The following is a 21,782-nucleotide window of genomic DNA, read 5'->3' as shown; positions in this document are numbered from 1 at the left end:
AAGAAAAGTGGCAGGTGGTTCTAACTGTTGAGTTGTAAGTAAAGGAATATTTTAAATAAATATTAAACATTGAAATCTAAAAGGTATTTTGTTATTGTATATATATATATATATATATATTTATTTTATTTTATTTTATAAATCAAATATAATTATAACACAACATATCCAATTAAAAATATTTAAGTGTATGACAGTCCATTAAAAATGATGTATTAATATATACATATTAAAAATATGATATCTTAAAACATAAATATTATATCTTATTAATCAATCAAACAAAACCCATAAATACATACTTTTTATATCAAAATTATAATATAAATAAATAATGATTTATTTAAATCCATATCTAATTTTAGACATAAATAAGGAAAATTGGCTAAATTTTTTTCCATTTACATCTCAATAATTTAAACAACAAGTTAATCAAACACTTAAACATGAATTATTATACTTAGAAAAATAATCTTGCTTGTAAAAACACACGCGCACAAACCGTGCTATCACCGACTAGCCTTTACTTTTTAAATTGTGTAAGAAAATCTCTATTGAATTTTTTATTTAAATAATATTATTTTAAAAAAAATAGTATTTTAAAAACATCGTAAAATAATTTTTAAAAACTATTTTATAGAATTGTTTTTTAAAATACTTCTCAAATAAAACTTTATTTTTTGAGGATTGTTTTAAAAGATAATTATTTAAACATAAAAAATAATTAAAAATACAAATTATAAATAAAAATATATTTAAAAAAAATAGAGAACATGTTAATAACATTTCATCTTTAAAAATAATTTTTTTTTATGGTTGTTTTCGAAATTACACTTCAGCGGTTATTTTCCGACCATAAGTCTCCGGACGTAACATTCCTTTTATATATATATTTTTAAGAAAATACGTGCGAAAAAACTCTTGGGTTGTTCCAAGTACCGACGGCTTTTGTGTCATTCTCTCTACTGGTTGTCCTCGGATGGGAACGCACGGTAGCAGCAGTAGGAGAAAGAAGAGTCGAAGAAGATCCGACGATTCCGACGATTCTGATACCCCTGACTCCTCGCCGGATAGGTCCTCCACCAAACGAAGAGAACGCAGCCGCAGCAGTCGCCGCCGGAGCTCTTCGCGACATTTGGATGATTCCGATAGCAGTGGAAAAAGTGATGGTGGCGGAAAGAAGAGGTCCTCCAGAAACATTACCGAAGAGGAAATTGCTGACTATTTGGCCAAAAAAGCTCAGAAAAAAGCATGTGTTTGGGTTTTGTTATCGATTTCTAGGGTTTTATTTTTTTATAATTAGGTGACAAGAATTTATATTGTTTTGATTGTTTAGGCGTTGCGAGTTGCTAAGAAGTTGAAGTCGCAGACCGTTTCCGGGTATTCCAATGATTCAAATCCATTTGGTGATGCCAATCTCAATGAAAAGTAAGTTTTTATTCTGTGGATTAGCTTTTTCTTTATTGATTTAATGCCCTATTATTTATTTTTTATTTTATTTTTGCATATTTTGATTTGTTTATTTTGAAAAATTATAATCTTAGATGTCTGATTAAATTTTGTGAAATAATATACATCTTTGGGAGCTGGAGATTGTTCTTAGGTCATTCTTGCAGTAGTTTTTATCTTTCCGAAGATGAGGCAAAATTGTGAAGATGATTATTCACAAGAGCCAGCTGAACAATGTCTTGCTTCTTGTTTGCTAACATCGAACAAAATTGTGAAGATGATATCATAAGAACCAATTGAACAAAGAAAACTTTGTGGCCTAGGGTTTCACAGTGATGATGTTTGGGTCTTCATCAATGTCTCTAACCACAGAAATGAGACTGTCTGTGATCATTGATCATGAAGTTGTGCATATAAACAAAAATTTAAGTCCACTCTATCCATTTGATAAAGTGAGGATCTGTACCATTTTTCAATCTAGGGACATGATTTATGTTCATCGATATCTGTTATTTCTTTAGGATAACTCCGCTTTCACCAGAGCGCAACTGAGTGTAGCCAAAATGAGATTGTCCAAATTATGAGAATATGGAATGTTCTAAATTCAAATGGGTGAAGGAGCAGTTATGAGGATGGTGTGATTATCTTGTGGAGGAATGAGTTGTGAGCTAGCTTGAATTGCTAAAAGGAATGTGGCAAAAACTTTGTCAGTCTGTGAGGACTAACCAGCTAGAAATTTAGAACCAAGAAAGAGAAGATTATGCGTATAACGAGATATGAGTCTTAGACTGTCCCTTGCTCAGACTACAACCACTCTTGGAAGGGATTAATCACAGCTTTCATAAATGCTTAATTGTTAATGATTATTTAGTTAAACAATGAAATGTGTACAGGTTGAGTCTCTCTGTGACTGCTACATGCAAAAAAGTTGAGGTGAAGTCTGTTACCCCCCAAACCCTGAAAAAAGAATTGCACTGGTAATAGCCTTTGATGAAACAGCCTGAAAATAAAGTTCTTCAACTGTAGTTCCTTTATTTCTTTAGTGTATTGGAGACATAAAGAAAAGATAATCCTCCTATAACTTTTAGGTTTGTAATTATGCTTTGGTAGGGCTGCATATTGTTCATGTTCTGCTGTTGGTTGTCCTTTTGTGCAAGTCCTGTATGAGCAGTTCATAGCCTAAAAACTTCACTATTTTAAATTTCCAACCAATCTAACAATTTCACTTGCATTCAAATCTTATATGAGCTAAAACTACTTATCTGATGGATTCTGGGCTTGACATAATAACAGATAACCTCAGATGCTTTACTGTTGACATTGGATTTCTTTAAATTCACAGATTTGTGTGGCGAAAGAAGATTGAACGTGATGTTTCTCAAGGTGTTCCACTTGACACGTTTTCAGTAAAGGCCGAGAAAAAAAGACAGAGAGAAAGGATGGTATGTTATGATTTGCTAAGGTTATTTTCTGAGAGTTATTTGCAGAAATCATTTTTTGATTTTTTCTGTTTTATAAGCTTTTGATAATCTTAACTAGCCTTGTAGTATCATACTATCATTTAGTAAATTTTCTCTAGTTATTTGTACCTAGTGACACAAGGCATGAGTGGTCTTGCATTGTCATGTTTAGACAGAGTTTATAGTTAAAAGTACAACAAAATATGGTATTATGCTAACCAGACAACCTTTCTCTTGTGACATTTGAAATTGTTAGTATTGATAAAAGAAGTAAAAAGGCATGAATAAAGGAGAAAAGAAGAAAAGGAAGTGGAAAACTTTGAAGGAAATCCGGTAGGAAGAGATTTACCACACCAAAAGAGACTAGAACCACATGCATTGTGTGATTAGAAGTTTGATACAATCTGCTAAACTCCACTTCTCATTGAAAATTGTGACAATATTAAGAAAAATGTGATGGTTGTTGAATGTTTTTTATCTTTTTTTCCTACACTTTTCCACACTATGTAAATTGACCCACAAAGAGAGTATTTGCTTTTATCCCCTCTTGATGTCTCTGGGATACCTATGAAGAAAGAACATTTCATTTCAGGACACACAAAGGAAGAGAAATATATTCTTTTTTGCATTGCAAGGATTATTTTTTGAGCTTCACTTTATAGTTAAACAATAGCCCCTGCTAAAAATTCCTACAGAAATTTATATTGTCATCATTCCACCTTCCATTTTAAAGCAAAATTACTGACATCTTCCAATTGTGTCAAGAGTGCCATTTTGTTTATTGAATTTGTATTGGGTTTTTCTACAAACTAGCATTGTTGCGAGATTGCTATCCCAATGTGGGCTTCACTGTAGTTGATTTTTGTTCTAGACAGCATAGGTCTTTCAATTAATCACTATTTGGCTATCATTAAGGCTTGAACACAATGCCTTCAACATTGGGTTTATCTGCTGCAAACATCATATGCATGTTGTAATTATTTTATTATATATTATTCTTCACTATTGCATGCCTTCAGATTTTCATGTTTGCATTCATACTACAGGCAGAGATTGAAAAGGTGAAAAAGAGAAGGGAGGAAAGGGCAATTGAAAAGGCACAACATGAGGAAGAAATGGTAAGTTTGGTCCTCTGATGATGCAAGTGGCTTCTTGTTGGGTCTGTTGATTAAGATAACTAGATTTTGGCTTAATTACTTCATCTTCTCTATTTGGTTGACATTCAGATATAGTTTGGGGTAGGATGTCTTAATATAACTTTATTGCTTTCTGCAGGCATTGCTTGCTAGAGAACGTGCTCGGGCTGAGTTCCAAGATTGGGAGAAGAAAGAAGAAGAGGTATGGTTCTAAACTACTGTCACTCTATTCTCTTATCCCTGTTTCTTCCAATGGATGACTATTTATGTGTTTTTCAATTATGCTGTTCTGGCTGTGTTAATGCTGCCATTTCTCTTTCATTTGTAATTATCTGACATGTCCAATATACAGTTCCATTTTGATCAAAGCAAAGTCAGATCAGATATTAGATTGCGCGAAGGGCGTTTAAAGCCTATTGATATTCTCTCCAATCTGCTCAATGGCTCAGATGATTTTGATATGGATATAAGCGAACCATATATGGTCTTCAAGGTAAATATTTGCTATCTGAAAATTGAAATGCCTTGATGTTAAACATTTGGGACCAGTAACAGTTTACTTGACTTGTTTACCTTACTGCACTTATTCTGCTAATTGTGAATCTATTATTATCAAATCTAACCATGTTCCTTTTAGCTTTCTCCTAACTTTTCAGTATCCTAGACCTTCATTCATGCCATCCCAAAGCTACGAATAGTTCAGTTAGAATCTTTGTCTGCTCAATGATATCACCAAGATCCTCCAATTTGTTTATATCTTATGTGATGGTTTTTCCTGTCTTTATTTTGCCTGGGGTCAAATATTACCTGACATGGTTTCTTGGTATTCCTGAGCTTGTGGTAGAGTATCGTAGTCCTGAGAAAAATACATTCTTCTTATTTCCAGATAGAGAATTAGAATAACAATTAAGACATTGTATACATGTTCAAATTTCTTCATTTTCTTAGAAAAGAAAGACCTTGTTTCCATATGCAGCATTTTGTTCTGCTGTGCGCCTGGATCCCCAGCTTTGAAGTAGGGGGTGCTATTGTGGACTAGTATTTAAATATGAAAAATTTTGGAAAAAAAATAAAATTAGTTTTGAAGAGAATGGACTTCATGTTGCTGCCCGAATATACTAGAATGGTTGGATGACCCCTAAGATAGATGGATATTTTTAATTCAAAGATCATATTCTTTTTTTACTTTACTTATATATAAGTATAATAGGTACATAGGAAACTTATTGTATTTAAGAAAATAATGTAATTATTAAGTTTAGACAACCATGTCCCACTAACCTTATTTTTTAAATCATGGTTTAATGGACAATGTTATTGGAAGTGGTCACTAAGGTTTAAATTGTCTTTACTAAGGTTTAGTTGCCTACAAATGATAGTTGTGAATGGGGGTTTTTTGTTGGCTTGTTAGGTGAGGGGTAGAGGTGGTGAAGGGGCTCGGGTGTGTCTCTTATTGTTTGCAGATGATACATTGGTTTTTTGTGAGGCTTCTCAGGATCAAATGAAGTATTTATGTTGGACCTTAGTGTGGTTTAAAGCCATTTCGGGGTTGAGAATTAATTTGGATAAAAGTGAGTTAATCCAGGTGAGATGTGTGGAAAATGTGAAGGTTTTGACTGTAGAACTTGGTTGCAAGTTCGGGAGTCTCCTTTCCTCTTACTTGAGATTGCTGTTGGGTGCTCCTTTTAAGTCTGTGATTGCTTGGGATGGAGTGGAGGAGAGGTTTCAAAAGAGATTGGTGATATGAAAGAGACAATATATCTTCAAAGGAGGGAGGATCACCTTGATGTGGAGCACTTTGGCTAGCTTGCCCATTTATTTCATGCTTGTGCTTTATTTACCCAGGACAGTCAGATTGAGGTTAGAGCAAATTCAGAGGGATTTTTTGTGGGGAGGTGGGGTTCTTGAGTGGAAATCTCATCTTGTAAGGTGGGCAAATGTTTGCTTAGACAAAAGAAAAGGGGGGTTGGGGTGAAGTGTCTTTCTACTCTTAACAAGGTTCTCTTGTGCAAATGGAGTGGAGGTTTGCAAATGAGAGAGGGGTTTTTTGGAATCAAGTGATAAGGGGAAAGTTTGGGGAGGAGCAAGGGGGATAGTGTTGTAAGGAAGTGAGGGATGGGTATGATGTGGGGTTGTGGAAAGCAATTAGGAAGGAGTGACACATTGTAAGTAGTAGACTTTCTTTTGTGGTGGGTAATGGTCGGAGGGTGCAATTTTGGAAGGATAGATGGTGCGGGCCTTCACCTTTTTGTGAGTCTTTTCCTACTTTATTTGCTCTAGCCGTCTCCAAGGACGCCTAGGTGAAAGATGTGTGGAGTTTCTCTGATGGAGGGGAAAGTTGGAGCCCGCATTTCTCTAGACCTTTCAATGATTAGGAGGTGGATGAGGTTGGCAGATTCTTATTAGGTCTCAATAGGAAGAGTGCCTAGTGGGATGAGGAGGATAAGGTGCTTTGGACAGAGGCTAAGTGCAGGAATTTTTCCGTTAAGTCTCTCTACAAAGCCTTAGAACCAGGTTCTCTAGTTTTTTTCCCATCAAATATCATTTGGAAATCTTGTGTGCGGTCCAAAGTGAGTTTTCTCGGGTAGGAAGCAATGTGGGGCAAAGCTCTTACTTTGGACTAAATTCAGAAGAGAGGATGACCTTTAGCGAATAGATGTTATTTTTGCCAAATGCATGAAGAATCGATAGATCGCATCCTCCTCCATTGTGCTAAGACAAGGACTCCATGGGCAATGTTTTTCACTCTTTTTAGGGTGCAGTAGGTGCTGTCTTCTTCATTAAAGGCGACACTTTTGAGTTGGGACGGGTCCTTTGTGGGAAAGAAGAGAAGGGAAGTTTGGAGAGCAGACCCCTTATGTATTTTTTGGATGGTTTGGAAGACAAGGAACAGTTTGAAAATGATGTGTTGTCCATCCAAAGACTTAAAAGTTCTTTTGTTTGTTTTCTTTGGTCGGAGACAAAATTGTTCATAAAAGATGGTCCTTCAACGTTACTTGGTTGCATTGATTGATTAGGCTCTCATTGAGGGTGGGGTTAATTTTTGCACCTCCTTTTTGTCAGCTGTTTTTGTTCCAGCTGGGTGGGGGTGGGTGTATCTTTTTTTGTATTCTTTGAGTCACTGTTTTGGTGTCTCTTTTTAATATATATTTATCTCTTTTTACTTACCAAAGAAAAAAAAAAGGTTTAAATTGTCTTCAGGGTGAAATTCAGTTGGTTTGAGAGTGGAAGTGCGCATGGAGAAGAAAAGCTTGACAATAATTTAAAAAAATGCAAATTGTATTTCAAGTTTGACTTTAGGTTAGAAGATAGTCTATTTTAAGACTGGAATTGGTTAATGGAAGTGTTGGGAAGGTTTTAAAATCATGCACAACTATTATTATGACTTATGGAGTTATTGTTCAAGGCTTTGTGGTTGTTAATTTGGCTAGCAAATTGTTTCGTTCTCTGAGTTGTGGTTTCCATCTGGTGTTTCCATATCAGAAAGTAAATTTAACTATGTTTATGTAGTTTCAGTGTCAGGCAGAATTTTCTGCTTCTTATTGGTGTTAATCTCAGCTAATCCACTGGAAACAACAATTTTGGTTCCCATCATTTTTCTTTGTCTGTGTCACTCATGAATAAATGTCATAGTATGATTCTTCATGCATCTGATGTTTAATGTATTCAATATTTTTTTCATCTTGTTTGGCTTAAAAAAATTGACATTTGGGACAATGTATGCTACAGGGTTTGACAGTAAAAGAAATGGAAGAACTCCGTGATGACCTCAAAATGCATCTAGATATGGACAGGGCAACACCAACACATATAGAGTATTGGGAGGTATTATCACTTTACCTTGTCTATATATGTATTGACTGACCTATTTATAGTCTTTAATGTGATCGCATCCCGTACTCCACTTGTCATATTCAAATGCTTCAGTTCCATTAAAAATCCAAGTTCATTTAGGTATTTTAGGATATGAGCCAATCATTCTTTGATTTCCTTCTCCATGTAAGTTTTGTTCTATTTCCCCGCAAAAACAAATCACAAAGACTACAGAAGGATTGGGGGAAAGATTTAGTTCAGAGATCACCTTCATAATCATAATTCACTACATGGAGTTTCAATATTGGTTGAAGCAATTGTTGGGATGACCCCTTCTGTGAGTAGTTGGTGCAGTGGGTTTAATATGGTGCTATGAGGAGGTGCCAATGTCTTGTGGGGAAGTGCTTTCTTTCATAGATGCCCTTTTTATTCTTTTTTTGGCAGAAAAGTAGCTCTTCAGGTACTGCAGAAAAGTTTTACTTTTGGTGACTCATAATTAGGAATATTCTATATTGACATTTCCTCCTTGCTTTTCCTTCAAAATCTACCCATAAAAGAACATCTAGTGCTAGATAGAGCTGAAGGGTAGAATAGGTTCGGGTAGTTAACCCCAAATTTGCGGTTAGGCCATTGTTGTTAAAAAAAAGCTTTTTTCTGAACTTTCTTTGTCATACTTTGCTTTATCTTGAAGTTTATTTTAAACTACCTAGTTTTTTGAATTGAATCCCCAAGCTGCACACTTTTAATCACCATGGGGGCGACCATGTTTCCTACATCACACCTAAAAACTTGGAATTTGAATGTTAATTGCCACATGTAGCTTGAAAATTAATGTAGTTACCATCTAGAGTTGATCTTGGTATGTGTACAGGCACTCTTGGTGGTTTGTGATTGGGAACTAGCTGAAGCTCGAAAAAAAGATGCATTGGATCGAGCTAGGGTGCGGGGGGAGGAACCACCTGCCGAGTTGCTTGCTGAAGAAAGGGGTCTGCATTCAAGTATTGAAGCAGATGTCAAGAATCTTCTGCAAGGGAAAACATACAGTGAGTTGGAGGTATTGCAATCACATATTGAGTCACAAATGCGTTCTGGCACAGCAAAAGTGGTAGAGTACTGGGAGGCTGTTCTAAAACGCCTCCATATATACAAGGCAAAGGTACCAATACCTCTATTTTTTTTAATGCTTATTATCTTTTGAAGAATTTTCATTGTTGGACCTAAGAAGTCCATTTCTGCAATTACAGGCTTGCTTGAAGGAAATTCATGCCAAAATGCTACACAAGCATCTTCAATATCTTGAGCCTCATTCAGAGAGTGAAGATGAATTAGAAGCAGAACCTGGTCCAGAGCCTAAAGTGGAGGATAGCATCCAAGATCTAGAAGGTATAGACTTTTGTCATTTCTGTTGAAAGGCAGGTTGCTTTTTGAGATTATTATACCTAGAATGGTTAGCTAATATTATGTCATGCATGCAGATGCTCAAACATTCTCTCCAGAACCCATTTTGCATGAAGAGGCTCATGAAGCAGAAGAAGAGGCTGGTTCATTTTCACCAGAGCTGTTGCATGGTGACGAAAATGAAGAAGCAATTGATCCTGAAGAGGATAGAGCTATACTGGTATAATGTCTCTCAATATATGAGTCAATTTGTATTTAAGTACATCTCTTGATTAACCGATACATGTGTCCTGGTACTTGAACAGGAACGGAAACGCATTGCAGTGTTAGAAGAACAGCAAAAACGGATTCAAGAAGCAATGGCTTCAAAACCAACTCCATCTGAAGACAACTTGGAGCTGAAGGTCATGAAAGCTATGGGAGCCATGGAAGAAGGTGATGCAGTATTTGGCTCTGGTGCTGAAGTAAACCTGGACTCTCAGGTGTGTGATATTGGCCATCTTCTTTTTACAAGCCTTGTCAAATCATATTATATTTTTCTAAACATATAAAATGTGGATTGCAGGTGTACTGGTGGCATGACAAGTACCGACCTAGGAAGCCAAAGTACTTCAACCGTGTTCATACTGGATATGAGTGGAACAAATACAATCAAACTCACTATGATCATGATAACCCACCTCCAAAGATTGTGCAAGGATACAAATTCAATATTTTCTACCCAGACCTGGTGGACAAGACGAAGGCTCCAGTTTATACCATTGAGAAGGATGGGAGCAGTGGGGAGACGTGCCTGATTAGATTTCACGCTGGGCCACCCTATGAAGATATTGTAAGTGCTCTTTATCTGCTAATTTTATTGTTTTTGTTGCTATTTAGAGTTAGATTGCTCAGTTGCTTCTCCTAATCCACGACAGGCATTCCGGATTGTGAATAAAGAATGGGAATATTCTCATAAGAAGGGGTTTAAGTGCACATTCGAACGGGGTATTTTGCATGTTTATTTCAACTTCAAGCGCTACCGATACCGCAGGTGAGACGTGGGTCTGTGGTTTTGAGACCCATCTTTTTTCCCACACTAAATTTGCAATTGCCCCATGGAGGGAACTGAGGATTGTGAAAGAGTTCTTCCAACTTATTGGAGGCGACCTGGAACTTGCCCCATGTAGTTGTGCTGGATGAAAAAAGGTTTGCCTACTTTCTCGAGTTGTCCTTAATTATACTCAGTATAGTGTAGACTCGTGTACTTTATTAATATTGAAAAAATAATATTCAGCATGATATAGACTCGTGTATTCTGTTAATATTGAAAAAAAAACTAATATTGATAACTAAAATTATGAGTACAACGTATTGTAGCATTTTTACGAACTTCATCAATTAGTAAATTAAACTTCTATCTATTTTAGAAATAGCAATAAATCCGAATGCCCAACTCCTTGCTGACCCATCTATTTCAAAGGTATGGCATTTACTTTGATTGCTAAACAAAGTGGGTTCCTTCCGTTACATGTTAGCTGAAATCGTTTTACTAGGGTAGTTCGGAGATGGGCCTTGTTCCTGTGGAGAAATTTTTGGGCGTGAAAAGCTCTCTAGAAGTTGGAGCTTATAGGCAGGGCCGAAACGCCCATTGAGGGAGTGGGGGTGGTGTTAAGGCCCAGGTAGAAGTTTGGACTTGGGAGGGTCATAAAAGATTCTCTTTGCGAGCCGATGGCTGTGACAAAAGATTGTCGATGCAGCTCAGGGATTCGGTTAACCAAGAAGTGATGCCTTCCATTAGGCAACATGGTAAAGAAAATTAAATTCATTATATTTGGACTTTTAATATTTTATTTCTATTAGGTATTAAAAGGTTAAAAAAAACTAATAGATTCATTTTGACTGTAATGGTTCATTTTTAACATTAAAAAAAATCGAATATTTTAGTTCTTTTTATTCTATCAAAAATTTTAAAAAATAAATAATAAGTCAATAAAAAGTAAAATAAAAACTTTTTAACCGAAAGTTAAAAAACTAATGAGCACTGTACAAGTACAACCTCAACTAAAATTTGATATTCAATCAAACATTAAGGAGATACATCAAATATAATTAAGGTCTTGAGCGCAAATCAACGATCCTATCTATTGCTAGACACGATTACATCTATTGGTTGTGCCTATATATGTAATTGGCCATTCAAAATGACATGTATGGAATCAAAATAAGTGGTCCACTTGAGTTTCTGGCTGTATACCTCCATTCTTGGAAATTTTCTTCGATATTTTCCTTTGTAAATTAAAATGAAACGGTCTTAGTTTGCAATCACACATAAAATTCCGGGTCCCGGGCTTCAGTTACAAATTATGGTACATGAGATTGTTCAACAAAATGGATAACATAGGAATCCACCCATCAGGGAGGAAGACGCCCTATGAAGACCATCATAAGCTGTTCTCATTCTCAAAAATAAAACAGTATATTGTTCTTCCAACATGATGCTGCAAGAATAAGAATTGCGTCAAGCTATACCGTCTGAAATAGAGATCATAAAGCATAGACCAAAAATTTAAAGATCAAAAACAGAAGTTCCAAAGAAGCCTAGAAGAGGTCAAAGGAGAGAGAATAGTACATTAGGTGTCTTAGCAATAGAACATGACGCTTTTCACAGTTGGATCTATCTCCGGCAGCTCTATTCTATCATCAGGCCCTGTGCTTGATCCACCTTCATATTGGGCACCGCTTCTTTCCACGTAGAACTTCGCCCTGAATGCCGCCAAGTGTGCATAATAAACAGGAGGCACTGCACAATTCAACCAATTTCTTGGCTACTACGTTAATAACTCTAGGGAAATACTAGGAAAAAGAATCAGGGTATACTTCATGAATCCAAAAATAAAACAGCCTTTTAGGACAGTGGACCAACCTATGGAAACAGACCGGGTGCACCTTGCATACCTGCAGCAATTTTGTAACATATTAAAACACTGAACCCAAAGTAGAGATTTATTTATACATTGCTCCATAAGGTAAAATCCTTAGAAGTAACAGAAAATCCACACACTAAACCAAAGAAAAGTGTAGAAGAAATTTTTAAGTTACGTGTAGCAAAGATCGTTTGCCAGCATTTGCAATGCATCAGCTGAGAATTTATTCTCATCCAAGAGAACACGATAGTGCGCAGGTCTGCTGGTACCCTGTACAAATTTGTGAATCATGATCCTGCATTCTTCATTTCATGCAAAGCAACTTCAGACCAAAAGAACAGTGACGAAAAATATTCAGAAAGCCATACACGAATTCCTGCATGGCTGCACAGGTAAAAGTCATGCTCAGATGGATGGCAGATCACCGTATCCACCACAGTTCCTGCTCAAAATGAAGGCCTTTAGAAAAAGTGAAAAGGAATAATAAAAACACCATATTAATAACTTGTGACGAAAAGTGTCAAACCAGGGAGTATGTTTCCACTCTTATCCATATTGTCTTCATTTGTAGGAAACAGCCGGGTGTTGTGCCTTTTCTGCACTACAATAAAAGTGACCGGCGGGAGATATCCTTCCTCTAGAGATGCACAAGCCTGAAGAGAAAACAATCACTTGAGTTTAAAATACAGCATGGTATCCTATGCTTTTACGTCTTAACCAGAACCTTCACCTTTCGGATGGCATCCATTTCTTTCAGCAGCACCATTTCAAACATGCCCTCACTAACGCCATCTCTGAATATAAAAGGAAACAGAATTAGCAGTAATATGTAAAATGATCCAGTCCCACAATCCAAAGGCAAATATATACCTGAAGAAGATAATCCTCAAAGGTTTGAGGCCAGTTGAACTCTTGAAAGCAAGTAAGAGTTCCCTGAAAAGATTTAAGGGAAAAAAGAGATCAGGAAACAAGAAAACTATAGATAAAGCACTAGCCAAATAGGATACTTTAGATTCTTACCTTATCATTCCTGCATGAACTACGCCTCTCTTTGGATCTTCTTTAACTCTGAAGAGGTCCTCGATAATTTCTGATCGATGAGGCTGTGCAGAAACCAGGCCCCTGTATGTAACCACTGTTGGCCAGTCCATTGATGCCACCACCTATGATTTATATGATTAAATGATTCAATTCCTGCAGAAATCTAAACTCATTTCCACAGGATTAGAAAGTTAGAGCGACAAGTTCCTTGTACATACTGCTGCTATTGAAGGGCCTTGATCTTCCCCTGATTGTGGATGGGTAACATCAGCACCAAATATAATAGTAGGAATGTCAGTCAGAAGAGGTATTCTTCCATACAGAGTGTCTTCCAATATAGCATTTTGACCCCCGGCCTATTTATATTATAATTAAATAATCAAAATATTGAAGAAGCCAAATGTGATTAACAAGAATATCAAACTATAGAGGGAACATGACTAACCTTCACATTGATCTTCAAGACGATATTTTCAAGATAAATCCGATTACAAGTTCTAGCATGTCTGGGCTGACAGCACTGAGAAACCATTCCAAGCTCTGTTTCACATATTCTTTTGATTTTCCCTGCATAACAACAAAAAAACCCACTGAAGAAAAGACCGGTTGCCTTCCTTCATGCCCCAGAGCAAGTGTTTAGATCCAATTACCATAGTATGCATTGACTTCGGGGAGAATAATAATCAACATTTGGAGTTGCTTTCCCTCAACTCTGCACTGGTGGTGAACATCTGAGAGCTTTGCCTCTATCTGCCCAGGTGGACTTGATTGAATAGGAAACAAAGGGTTACGAGCAAAATCCTGGCAACACATTGGTGATTTCAAGTGTTGTTACCTCTCAAAATACGAGTGACAATGGCAGGTGTAAAGAACACAAATATAGGTTAGGTTTACCATTCCTTTGCGGCAGCACATGTCTACCAAATGCTGACAAAAATTGAAAACCACTTCTTGTTTTAAATTAGAGAAGTTTACACACATCCAGTACTCCACTACAGCACCATGATATAATTTCTAAAAAATACCACCAGAAGCAGCAATAAAAATTCAGAATTAATATGGAAAACCAGATAGAACTTCTAACTTCTGTCCAAATAAGCACAAAAGGAAATATCATTCACCACATGCTGCGCATTCCACTGTCCTGTGCGTGGTCTAATAGTTTTCTCTCTTCCAGAATCATGATACTTGAGCTGATGAAGCCAAAACAAACTGTAGAATGTCAGGAACTGCTAGAAGAAGGATAATGTCATGCTAAACATAATTAAAATCAGATGGGAGGAAAAAGAGAATTACAGCAGGGGGTGGGAGAACTCTGGCATCAATGGCTGCCATATCCACACTCACATTAACTCCAAACTCCTTGACAAAATCATTCCTTATATAATCATCTTGATCAGCAATCTGCAATTGACATAAAAGCATAATCACCAATAAAAGATGGAAGAGCTGCATGAGGTACAAAACACCATAAACAACAACTTAGAACCAGAAACTAAAACAATGTGATGTAGAGACTAGATATGTTTTAACACCTGATGTATAATCTCTTGTCTCCGCCAGGGCCGCTGGCATGTCATTCTCAACATGGACGCAACCTGCCTCTCATTCAACTTCTTAGCATAACGCTGCCCTGCAACAATTGTGCATGTCTGCACAAGATAAAATCCCAAAATCAGATTTGAACACATACAGATCTAGGATCAAATGACAAAACAAAAAAAGGGCTTGTAGCAAAAACAAAATAACCTCCATGGGTAAATAAATGGGTCTTGAATCCTTCCCTGATCGAAGTGAAGGCCAAGAGGCATAACGAAGGACAATATTGTATTTCTCACGAAAATACTGAATCACTGACTTCTGTTGTCCATCTTCAGTAAACCTAAGGAAACAAAAAGGTGTTGTCAATATGCCGGCTGTTAATCCAAACAGATATTTGTCACTATATTAAGATAAAATAAAGATAGCTGCTTGCCAAATAAATCCCAAATGAACATGGAATAATACCACATGCCCTCATAAAACAGGATCATTCAGTGCATGAGATTAAGAAAAGAGCAGACATGAAAAATATGTGAAAAAGGAGCAGCTCACCTTAGTTGGTTTGTTGGTTGCTCTGTTATGTCAAAAATTTTGTAACGCCTTTGTCCCCCATGAGTGACTTCCACCTTGATTCCTTTCAGAACTTTCTTCAACTTGAAGTAGCAAAAAGAAAAACAAAACTTGGTGATGCTAATGAATAAACAAAGGAAAATTTTACAATTTATACGACCAGTAGACATTCAAAATATCAAATGTACACAGTTAAAAAAAGTCAAGCCTTTTCATCTCTCCTTTACTTGCCACCGCTCAGTTCTCTTGATTACACTCAGATCATCGCCTCACTTTGGGGGAAAAAAAGCAGGTAAAACAAAATTTTCAAATCCTAAAATTTGTGTCCACTTGCTTGCTAGGGCCACCACCCTTCTTGTCCTCCAAATTTGTAGGAAGTAGGCACTAGCCAACTAATTACAGGGAAAATGCAAAAAGTGTGCCTCCTCTCCATGTATATTAATGGGAAGAGGTCTCATAAATGATGATATGAATAATTACAACCTATTTGAGAAACAAATATTTGGGGTGGAAAAGAACAGAGATAGGAAAAATTAAATAAAACATAAGTAAGAATTGTAAAACTTCCCATGCACCCTTCACAAGCAATACCTTTAAACGATCATCATTAGACAGAGGCATTCGGGCCATTATTGATGGATCCTCCAAATTTAGAAATTTAGCCGCAAATTCGATGACAGGAATTGGTTCGTAAAAGGATTTGGAGGACACATCTAGAAGCAGAAAAATGATGTTTATAGGTATCATAAAATTCAGTTACAATAAGATCTATAGAAATGCACACAATGTCCAAATATCTAGATAAGCTACACACTATAAGAAAAAGAAAAGGAGAAGAATAAGAGGGAGGAAATCTAGGATAAAACAATACCAATATTCAGGGACAATCCCATCTGGGTGGGCCGAAGACTCTGGTAGAATCCATTCCAGCATTGTACCCCATTGCCAATCTCACTTCTTGCTCCTAAACCAAGTGGGAAAAATGTCTTCCCCGACAGAGTGCATCTGCATTAAGAAGACTGATGGATGGATAAACTAATATTGGAATTCAAATATTGGAGGTGAACAATCTTTAAAGAGCATCAGAAAGTAGACAGTCTTGTATCTTTTCTGTTAATAGAGATATGACCTGTTGTTTGATAGAGAATCCTTAAGAACCACATCAAGAGCATGGATGATTTCATATGGCACATTACTTTGTCTGCTGAGCAAGAACTCTCGCAGATTGTGAATGTCTGTGCTGGTAGCAAATCTAATTTTCACTATGAATTCCTTCTTTTTTCTGTTCGGCAAACAATGTTGTTTCACTATCAAGTTAAAGTGACAGAAAAGAAGAAACTAATTCAAAAATGTTAAATTATGGGATCTGAAGCAGGGGGAGATGACCTTTCATGAGTTCCATCATTTCCCTCTTCCAACTTAATCATGAATTCCTTTGAGGTAAATGGTAAAGGACCTGCTGTATAAATGCCCCTCCTTCCATCATAAGCAGGATTTCGATAAAGGTGTGACTGTCCATACAGATGAACAAGTTCTTTGATCAAGCTCCGGCTAAGGACTCGAGATGTCACCTCAGGAGTTATTGAAACCTATATCATAAAATCATTAACAGTTACACAAGGATTAAGTTCAAAATTAATCATGCATATGGTACTGACACAATAAAATGTCCTACTGAGTTTGCTTTCAAAATATAATTCACTCACTTCAAGACAAACTGAATTAACAGAAGACCATGCAAATGATGGTTCAGAAAAAACCCGGTGCCCTGCTTGGATCAACTTCTACAAACATTTTTTCTGTCTTTAAAGTGCCAGAAGCTATGTGGGTCCAAGAAATAGAAACCAAAAAACTAAAAGAAATAAGCAAATGAATAATAAAGGGAAATAAAAAAATAAAATAAAATTAAACAACATCATAAGGTTTCTAATACAAGAGCCCACTTTCTAATTCAAAAGCTTATGTAAAATCAAACAACGTCAAGCCATTTGAAGGATGAAATGAAAAGGGCAAAGTAAAATAAGCTGTAAGGAACTTTCAATGATGCCCAAAGGAAGAAAGGAAAGACAAAAGAAAGAAAAGAGATGCAAAAAGGCATACTAAACAAAATCACTAGAATACAAGTAAAGAAAGATCAGCCATGTTGTAGCAGTTTAAGTCAGTAAATTTTTTTATAATCTCCATCTAAGTTTATGTTCAATCAAATGCAATCAATTATTTTCTGACCACTTCAATTGAAGCTGTTTTCCAATGAAGGCTCCTTTAATGATGGAACACATGATTGCCACACTTCATATGCTAACCACTAATAGTTTAATACTTTGAATGATTAGAATTCATAATTCTAATGATTTCACTAATCTACTAAATTTAGTTAACATACTAGTGATGAGAAAATCACATGTTTTTAACATTGGTTCAAACAGTTATTATTAAGGCCTTGACTTGCTGCTAGGAATTAATGTTAGAAATATATATATATATATATATATATATAGATATATATATATATATATATATATATGCTCCTTGCCTATCTAAAATAAATTATTCAATATTTGGGGGTGGTAAAAGAAGAGAGCACATAAAATTTAGTGCTTGTTTCGATATATTTTCTATTTTTAAAAACAAAAAATAGCAGTAACTTTTATATACAATATAGAAGCTCCAATATAAAAAGTATGGACTTACCCTATGTCCTTAAAAAATTACCTTCAAAATTTTTAAAAATTGAGGTAGTAAAATACTTTATATCTCAATTTTCTAAATAGTTTTTAAAAATCATTATTGCAAGTCACAAACAGTTATTACATTTTATATAGGATTTATCATTTTCTACTTTTAAAAACAAAAAATAAGAATATATCCAAACCATACCTTACTTCATTTGGATACATTTTCTGTTTTTTTTTGTTTTTAAAAATAAAAACTTATATGTAAAAGTAAGAACTTTCTTACACAATATGTATATACTAATCTTATGTTGTTAAAAATTATTTTCAAAAATTTTAAAGTGAGGTATTAAAAACTATTGCATTGTCAATAAAAGTTACCACCATTTTCTATTTTACAAAAGAAAAAAAAAACCCGAAAAGGAATGATAGATTATAGCAACAATAAAGTGTGCTAAACCATATACACAAGGGTATATATATGCTCACATGGTTGATTAAGCACAACACGGTAGCAAAAAAGGGGAAAGGGGAGATAAATGTGCATTTTGTAGTAAAACAACGATTTCACAGCAGCCAAACTGAGGCAAAAGAAAGATAGTTGAACAAAACCCATACATATATAAACACATGCTTGATTAAGCACAACATTAATACTAAAAAGAAAAAGAAAAAAGCAAGAGAGGGTATACATGACTATGAATTTAGTTGGTAAACAGTAATTTCTCAACAGCCAAACAGACATGCAAAGGTTCCAATAAAGTGAAACAAAGAAAAGACTGTTAAATAATTAACCATTAGTAGAATCGCACAAATTTATTAGAACAAAAAAAATAAAAATAAAAAATCACAAGCGTACTATAAAAGAACTAAGGTGGTGTTTGTTTTTTTACTTAATTCTAAATAGAACCTTAATATTTAATAGTATTGAATATTAGGTTGTTTGTTTTTGTAGTATTTTATTTCTATTAAGTATTAAAAAGTAAAAAAAATTATTGTGTTATTTTTTTTATTTAGAAAAAGCTACATATTTTGGCTTTTTCTATTTAATAAAAAGTTTATAATAAGTCATGAAAAAGTAAAAAAACAAACAACCTAAATTCTAAAACTAAATGGTTTTCAGCAAAAAGCCAAAAAAACAAACACAACCTAAGTCTTATGGATAAATGAAGAAAATAGGTCGATTCAATGTATATTTCATCCGTATTCTCATATTCGTCATCTTTCAGGTAAAATCCAAATTTCTTGTGTATTCAACAAGAGGTGAGATCAAGTTTGGTGTGAACTCTTTGTATGCTTTGTAACAAAAAGGTAGGTATTTAACTCATTTTGATCGAGAGTGTTGAATGATATTATCTTATTAGGAGAGTGCCATACAGTCATTGTTGCTTGTGATTTGCTTTCTTGATGATAAGGTCATTCTTGCTTATGATTTGATTGTTTGTTGACAAGATTAAAAAATAATGAAAATTTTTGGGGTGATTAGCAAGTGTAAGTTGTCATCTCAAATTGTTTTAAAACAAACTGAAATTCTTCCACACTTTTTTTTTTGTAATTACACAAATCATTTAGAGATTGTCCACTCTCGCCCTCGCCCAAGGTGTCCTCGTGATTTTAAAACATGTATACATGATTTAGAGGGGCTCAAAGTGTTAAGAACTTCAAACAAAACTTTCTCGCCAATCTGATATCACATTTTTCTCAAAAACTATGGAGTCGAACTACATGAAACTTCATAGGTTTTAAGTGTTCTTGTTCTGAACATCAACTAAACAGAGGTTTCAGAGAAAAGTGTCCTTACATGGTAATGGTGAATATTTCTGTCGACGAGTTCGACCCGAAAGTGATTCGCTGTAATCCTACACCTCTTTCCCACAGTACCGTACCCTGGCCTCGGCGCGAAGGTAGCAACTTGCAGCGACGCTGGAGACATCTGCGGCTCCTTTGTGGCATTTACTTCTGGTGTAGGATTGTGCACCTGCGTGCTCTCCCCCCGAGTTCCGGAAGCTGTGGAACGAGTTAGCAAGGTCAGAGGTGGACGCGGCGCCTGATTTCTTCTCTGCGGAGGAATATAGACAGTCGAAGAGAAATGCGCCGCCGCAGGAGTTCTAGAAGTGGATGGTTGAGACGGTATCGAAAAAGGTGGCCGTGACGCCTGAAAAGGAGGTTGCAGTGTGAGACGCTCCTCGAGGTCATGACTAATGCTATCTACCGGAGTGAATTCCGACGGCAAAGTCGGTGAATAACCTCCTAAAGCCCTTTGGCCGACACCACGTCCGCGTGCTCGACCTCCTTGAGATGATGAAGACTCCGCCAGCGACGGATGATCGTATCTATCATGTCGTCGGCCACCGCTGCGACCATACGATGTCTGCGCTGACGACTCCCGATCATATCTACGACGACCGATACGGCTGTTTGAGGAGGCCTCCAGTGTCGGGTGGTGGTCATGGAGATCAAATCGCCCTGAACTTTCAGTAACTGCCAAGGAGGCGTCCACTGGAAAGCGTTGTTCAACCCGATCGTAATGTCGGCCGCCACCGTCACGGGTGAAGGCCCCAGGCGCCCTCTGATGTTCATATCTGTCGTATCGTCGGGCAGTGGCACCAGCAGAGGTTTCCGCTGCCCGCTGCGGCCCTCGTTCAGACGACGATGGCGACTCCCCTATTTCGTAGCTTCGCTCTCTCCCAGACATACTCACAACAATAAAAAATCACAAAACAAACCACGAGAGTGAAAATGAGAATGGCGTGCGTGAGCGAAAATCGTTCATTTATTATAAGCCGGGAGGGAGACAGAGACAGATCAGATATGGGGTCCACAAGGGTCAATGGATGGATCCTTCTCAAAATGTACAAACTGGAGTGACACTTTAGTAATAATAATCATAAGCGATGGCACATATATATGATAAAATCATTACGCTCTACCCACGGGTCCATGGCAGTAGGACTGTAGGACCGCAAATTGTCCAAAATACCATCATTCCATCATCCTCTTTGGGAGGAAGAGTTTTCCATTTATCATTCTTTGCTATTTTTAAAAACAAAATTTCTTTAATAACTTGAAACGTTATTAATATATTTTTATATTAAAAAAAATTATATATAATATTTTATTTTGTTGATTTCTTTTTCCATTTTCTAGATACTACTCCAAATATATATATATATATATATATATATATATATATATATATATATAAATTTATTTGATTTATAAATTAAATAAATTAAAAATATTTTTGCTTTAATTTAAAAATAAATTATATATATATATTTAATACTACTCAAAGAGATTAATCACATAATGTTTTTCATAAAAAATTATTTAATCTGTTTTCCTTCTGATTTAGGACTAAATTTTTAATTCAACCATGAGAAATTTAAAATCCTAATAATTTAAAATTTATTTAGTATTGATTTAAAAAAATATTTTTTAATATTTAAAAGAATAAAAATATTTTTTAAAATCATTGCAACATACTCTAAATATCTTCCGTATTTGATTACACCTAATCTTGTAAAAAAAAACAAAAATGAAAAAATATTTTATTAACCATATTAGAATTTAGTTTTTTACTTAATTTATTTCAAAATTATTGTATTAAATATGTCCAGGCTAATGGCATTTGCGTAAAAAAAACAATAGAGGTATGGCATTCATGTAATAAAGTAGCGTGGAAAGTGACAAAAGTCGGCAAATCATACAGTTTCTGATTTCTTGGCGGCGGATTACGTGGTTCCGTTGCTCTAACACGTAGATTTGGTGAAAGCGTGCTCCTGCCACCTAGGC

The 21,782-nt window shown here is 35.7% G+C and overlaps 2 protein-coding genes across 2 annotated transcripts; one reads left to right on the top strand and one right to left on the bottom strand.

Moving 5' to 3' along the window:
- The first annotated feature begins 780 nt into the window (after positions 1-780).
- Positions 781-10,537, top strand: LOC100245238 (splicing factor Cactin). Its single transcript, XM_002264531.4, has 13 exons — positions 781-1,249; positions 1,337-1,428; positions 2,792-2,891; positions 3,956-4,027; positions 4,185-4,247; positions 4,398-4,538; positions 7,775-7,870; positions 8,730-9,014; positions 9,103-9,241; positions 9,334-9,476; positions 9,562-9,738; positions 9,822-10,088; positions 10,174-10,537. The coding sequence occupies exons 1-13, from the start codon at positions 980-982 to the stop codon at positions 10,291-10,293; spliced, it is 1,965 nt and encodes a 654-aa protein (XP_002264567.1). The 5' UTR covers positions 781-979; the 3' UTR covers positions 10,294-10,537.
- Positions 10,538-11,366: 829 nt separating this feature from the next.
- On the bottom strand, positions 11,367-20,748 carry LOC100250362 (protein argonaute 5). The gene is made up of 23 exons (XM_010655709.3): positions 19,789-20,748; positions 16,702-16,904; positions 16,445-16,597; positions 16,187-16,320; positions 15,907-16,028; positions 15,298-15,398; positions 14,953-15,085; positions 14,739-14,855; positions 14,500-14,607; positions 14,325-14,396; positions 14,098-14,217; positions 13,854-14,004; positions 13,649-13,770; positions 13,422-13,559; positions 13,183-13,325; positions 13,033-13,095; positions 12,893-12,956; positions 12,689-12,815; positions 12,531-12,604; positions 12,338-12,432; positions 12,162-12,193; positions 11,868-12,038; positions 11,367-11,736 (listed from the first exon to the last, which is right to left on the bottom strand). Exons 1-22 carry the CDS (start codon positions 20,680-20,682, stop codon positions 11,878-11,880), a joined length of 3,327 nt encoding a protein of 1,108 aa, XP_010654011.1. The 5' UTR covers positions 20,683-20,748; the 3' UTR covers positions 11,367-11,736; positions 11,868-11,877.
- Between the last annotated feature and the right edge of the window lie 1,034 nt (positions 20,749-21,782).

Source organism: Vitis vinifera, chromosome 8 (assembly GCF_030704535.1).
Source record: "Vitis vinifera cultivar Pinot Noir 40024 chromosome 8, ASM3070453v1".
NCBI lineage: Eukaryota > Viridiplantae > Streptophyta > Magnoliopsida > Vitales > Vitaceae > Vitis > Vitis vinifera.
The sequence above is the reverse complement of the archived record's forward strand: the minus strand, read 5'-3'. Positions and strand labels throughout refer to the sequence as shown.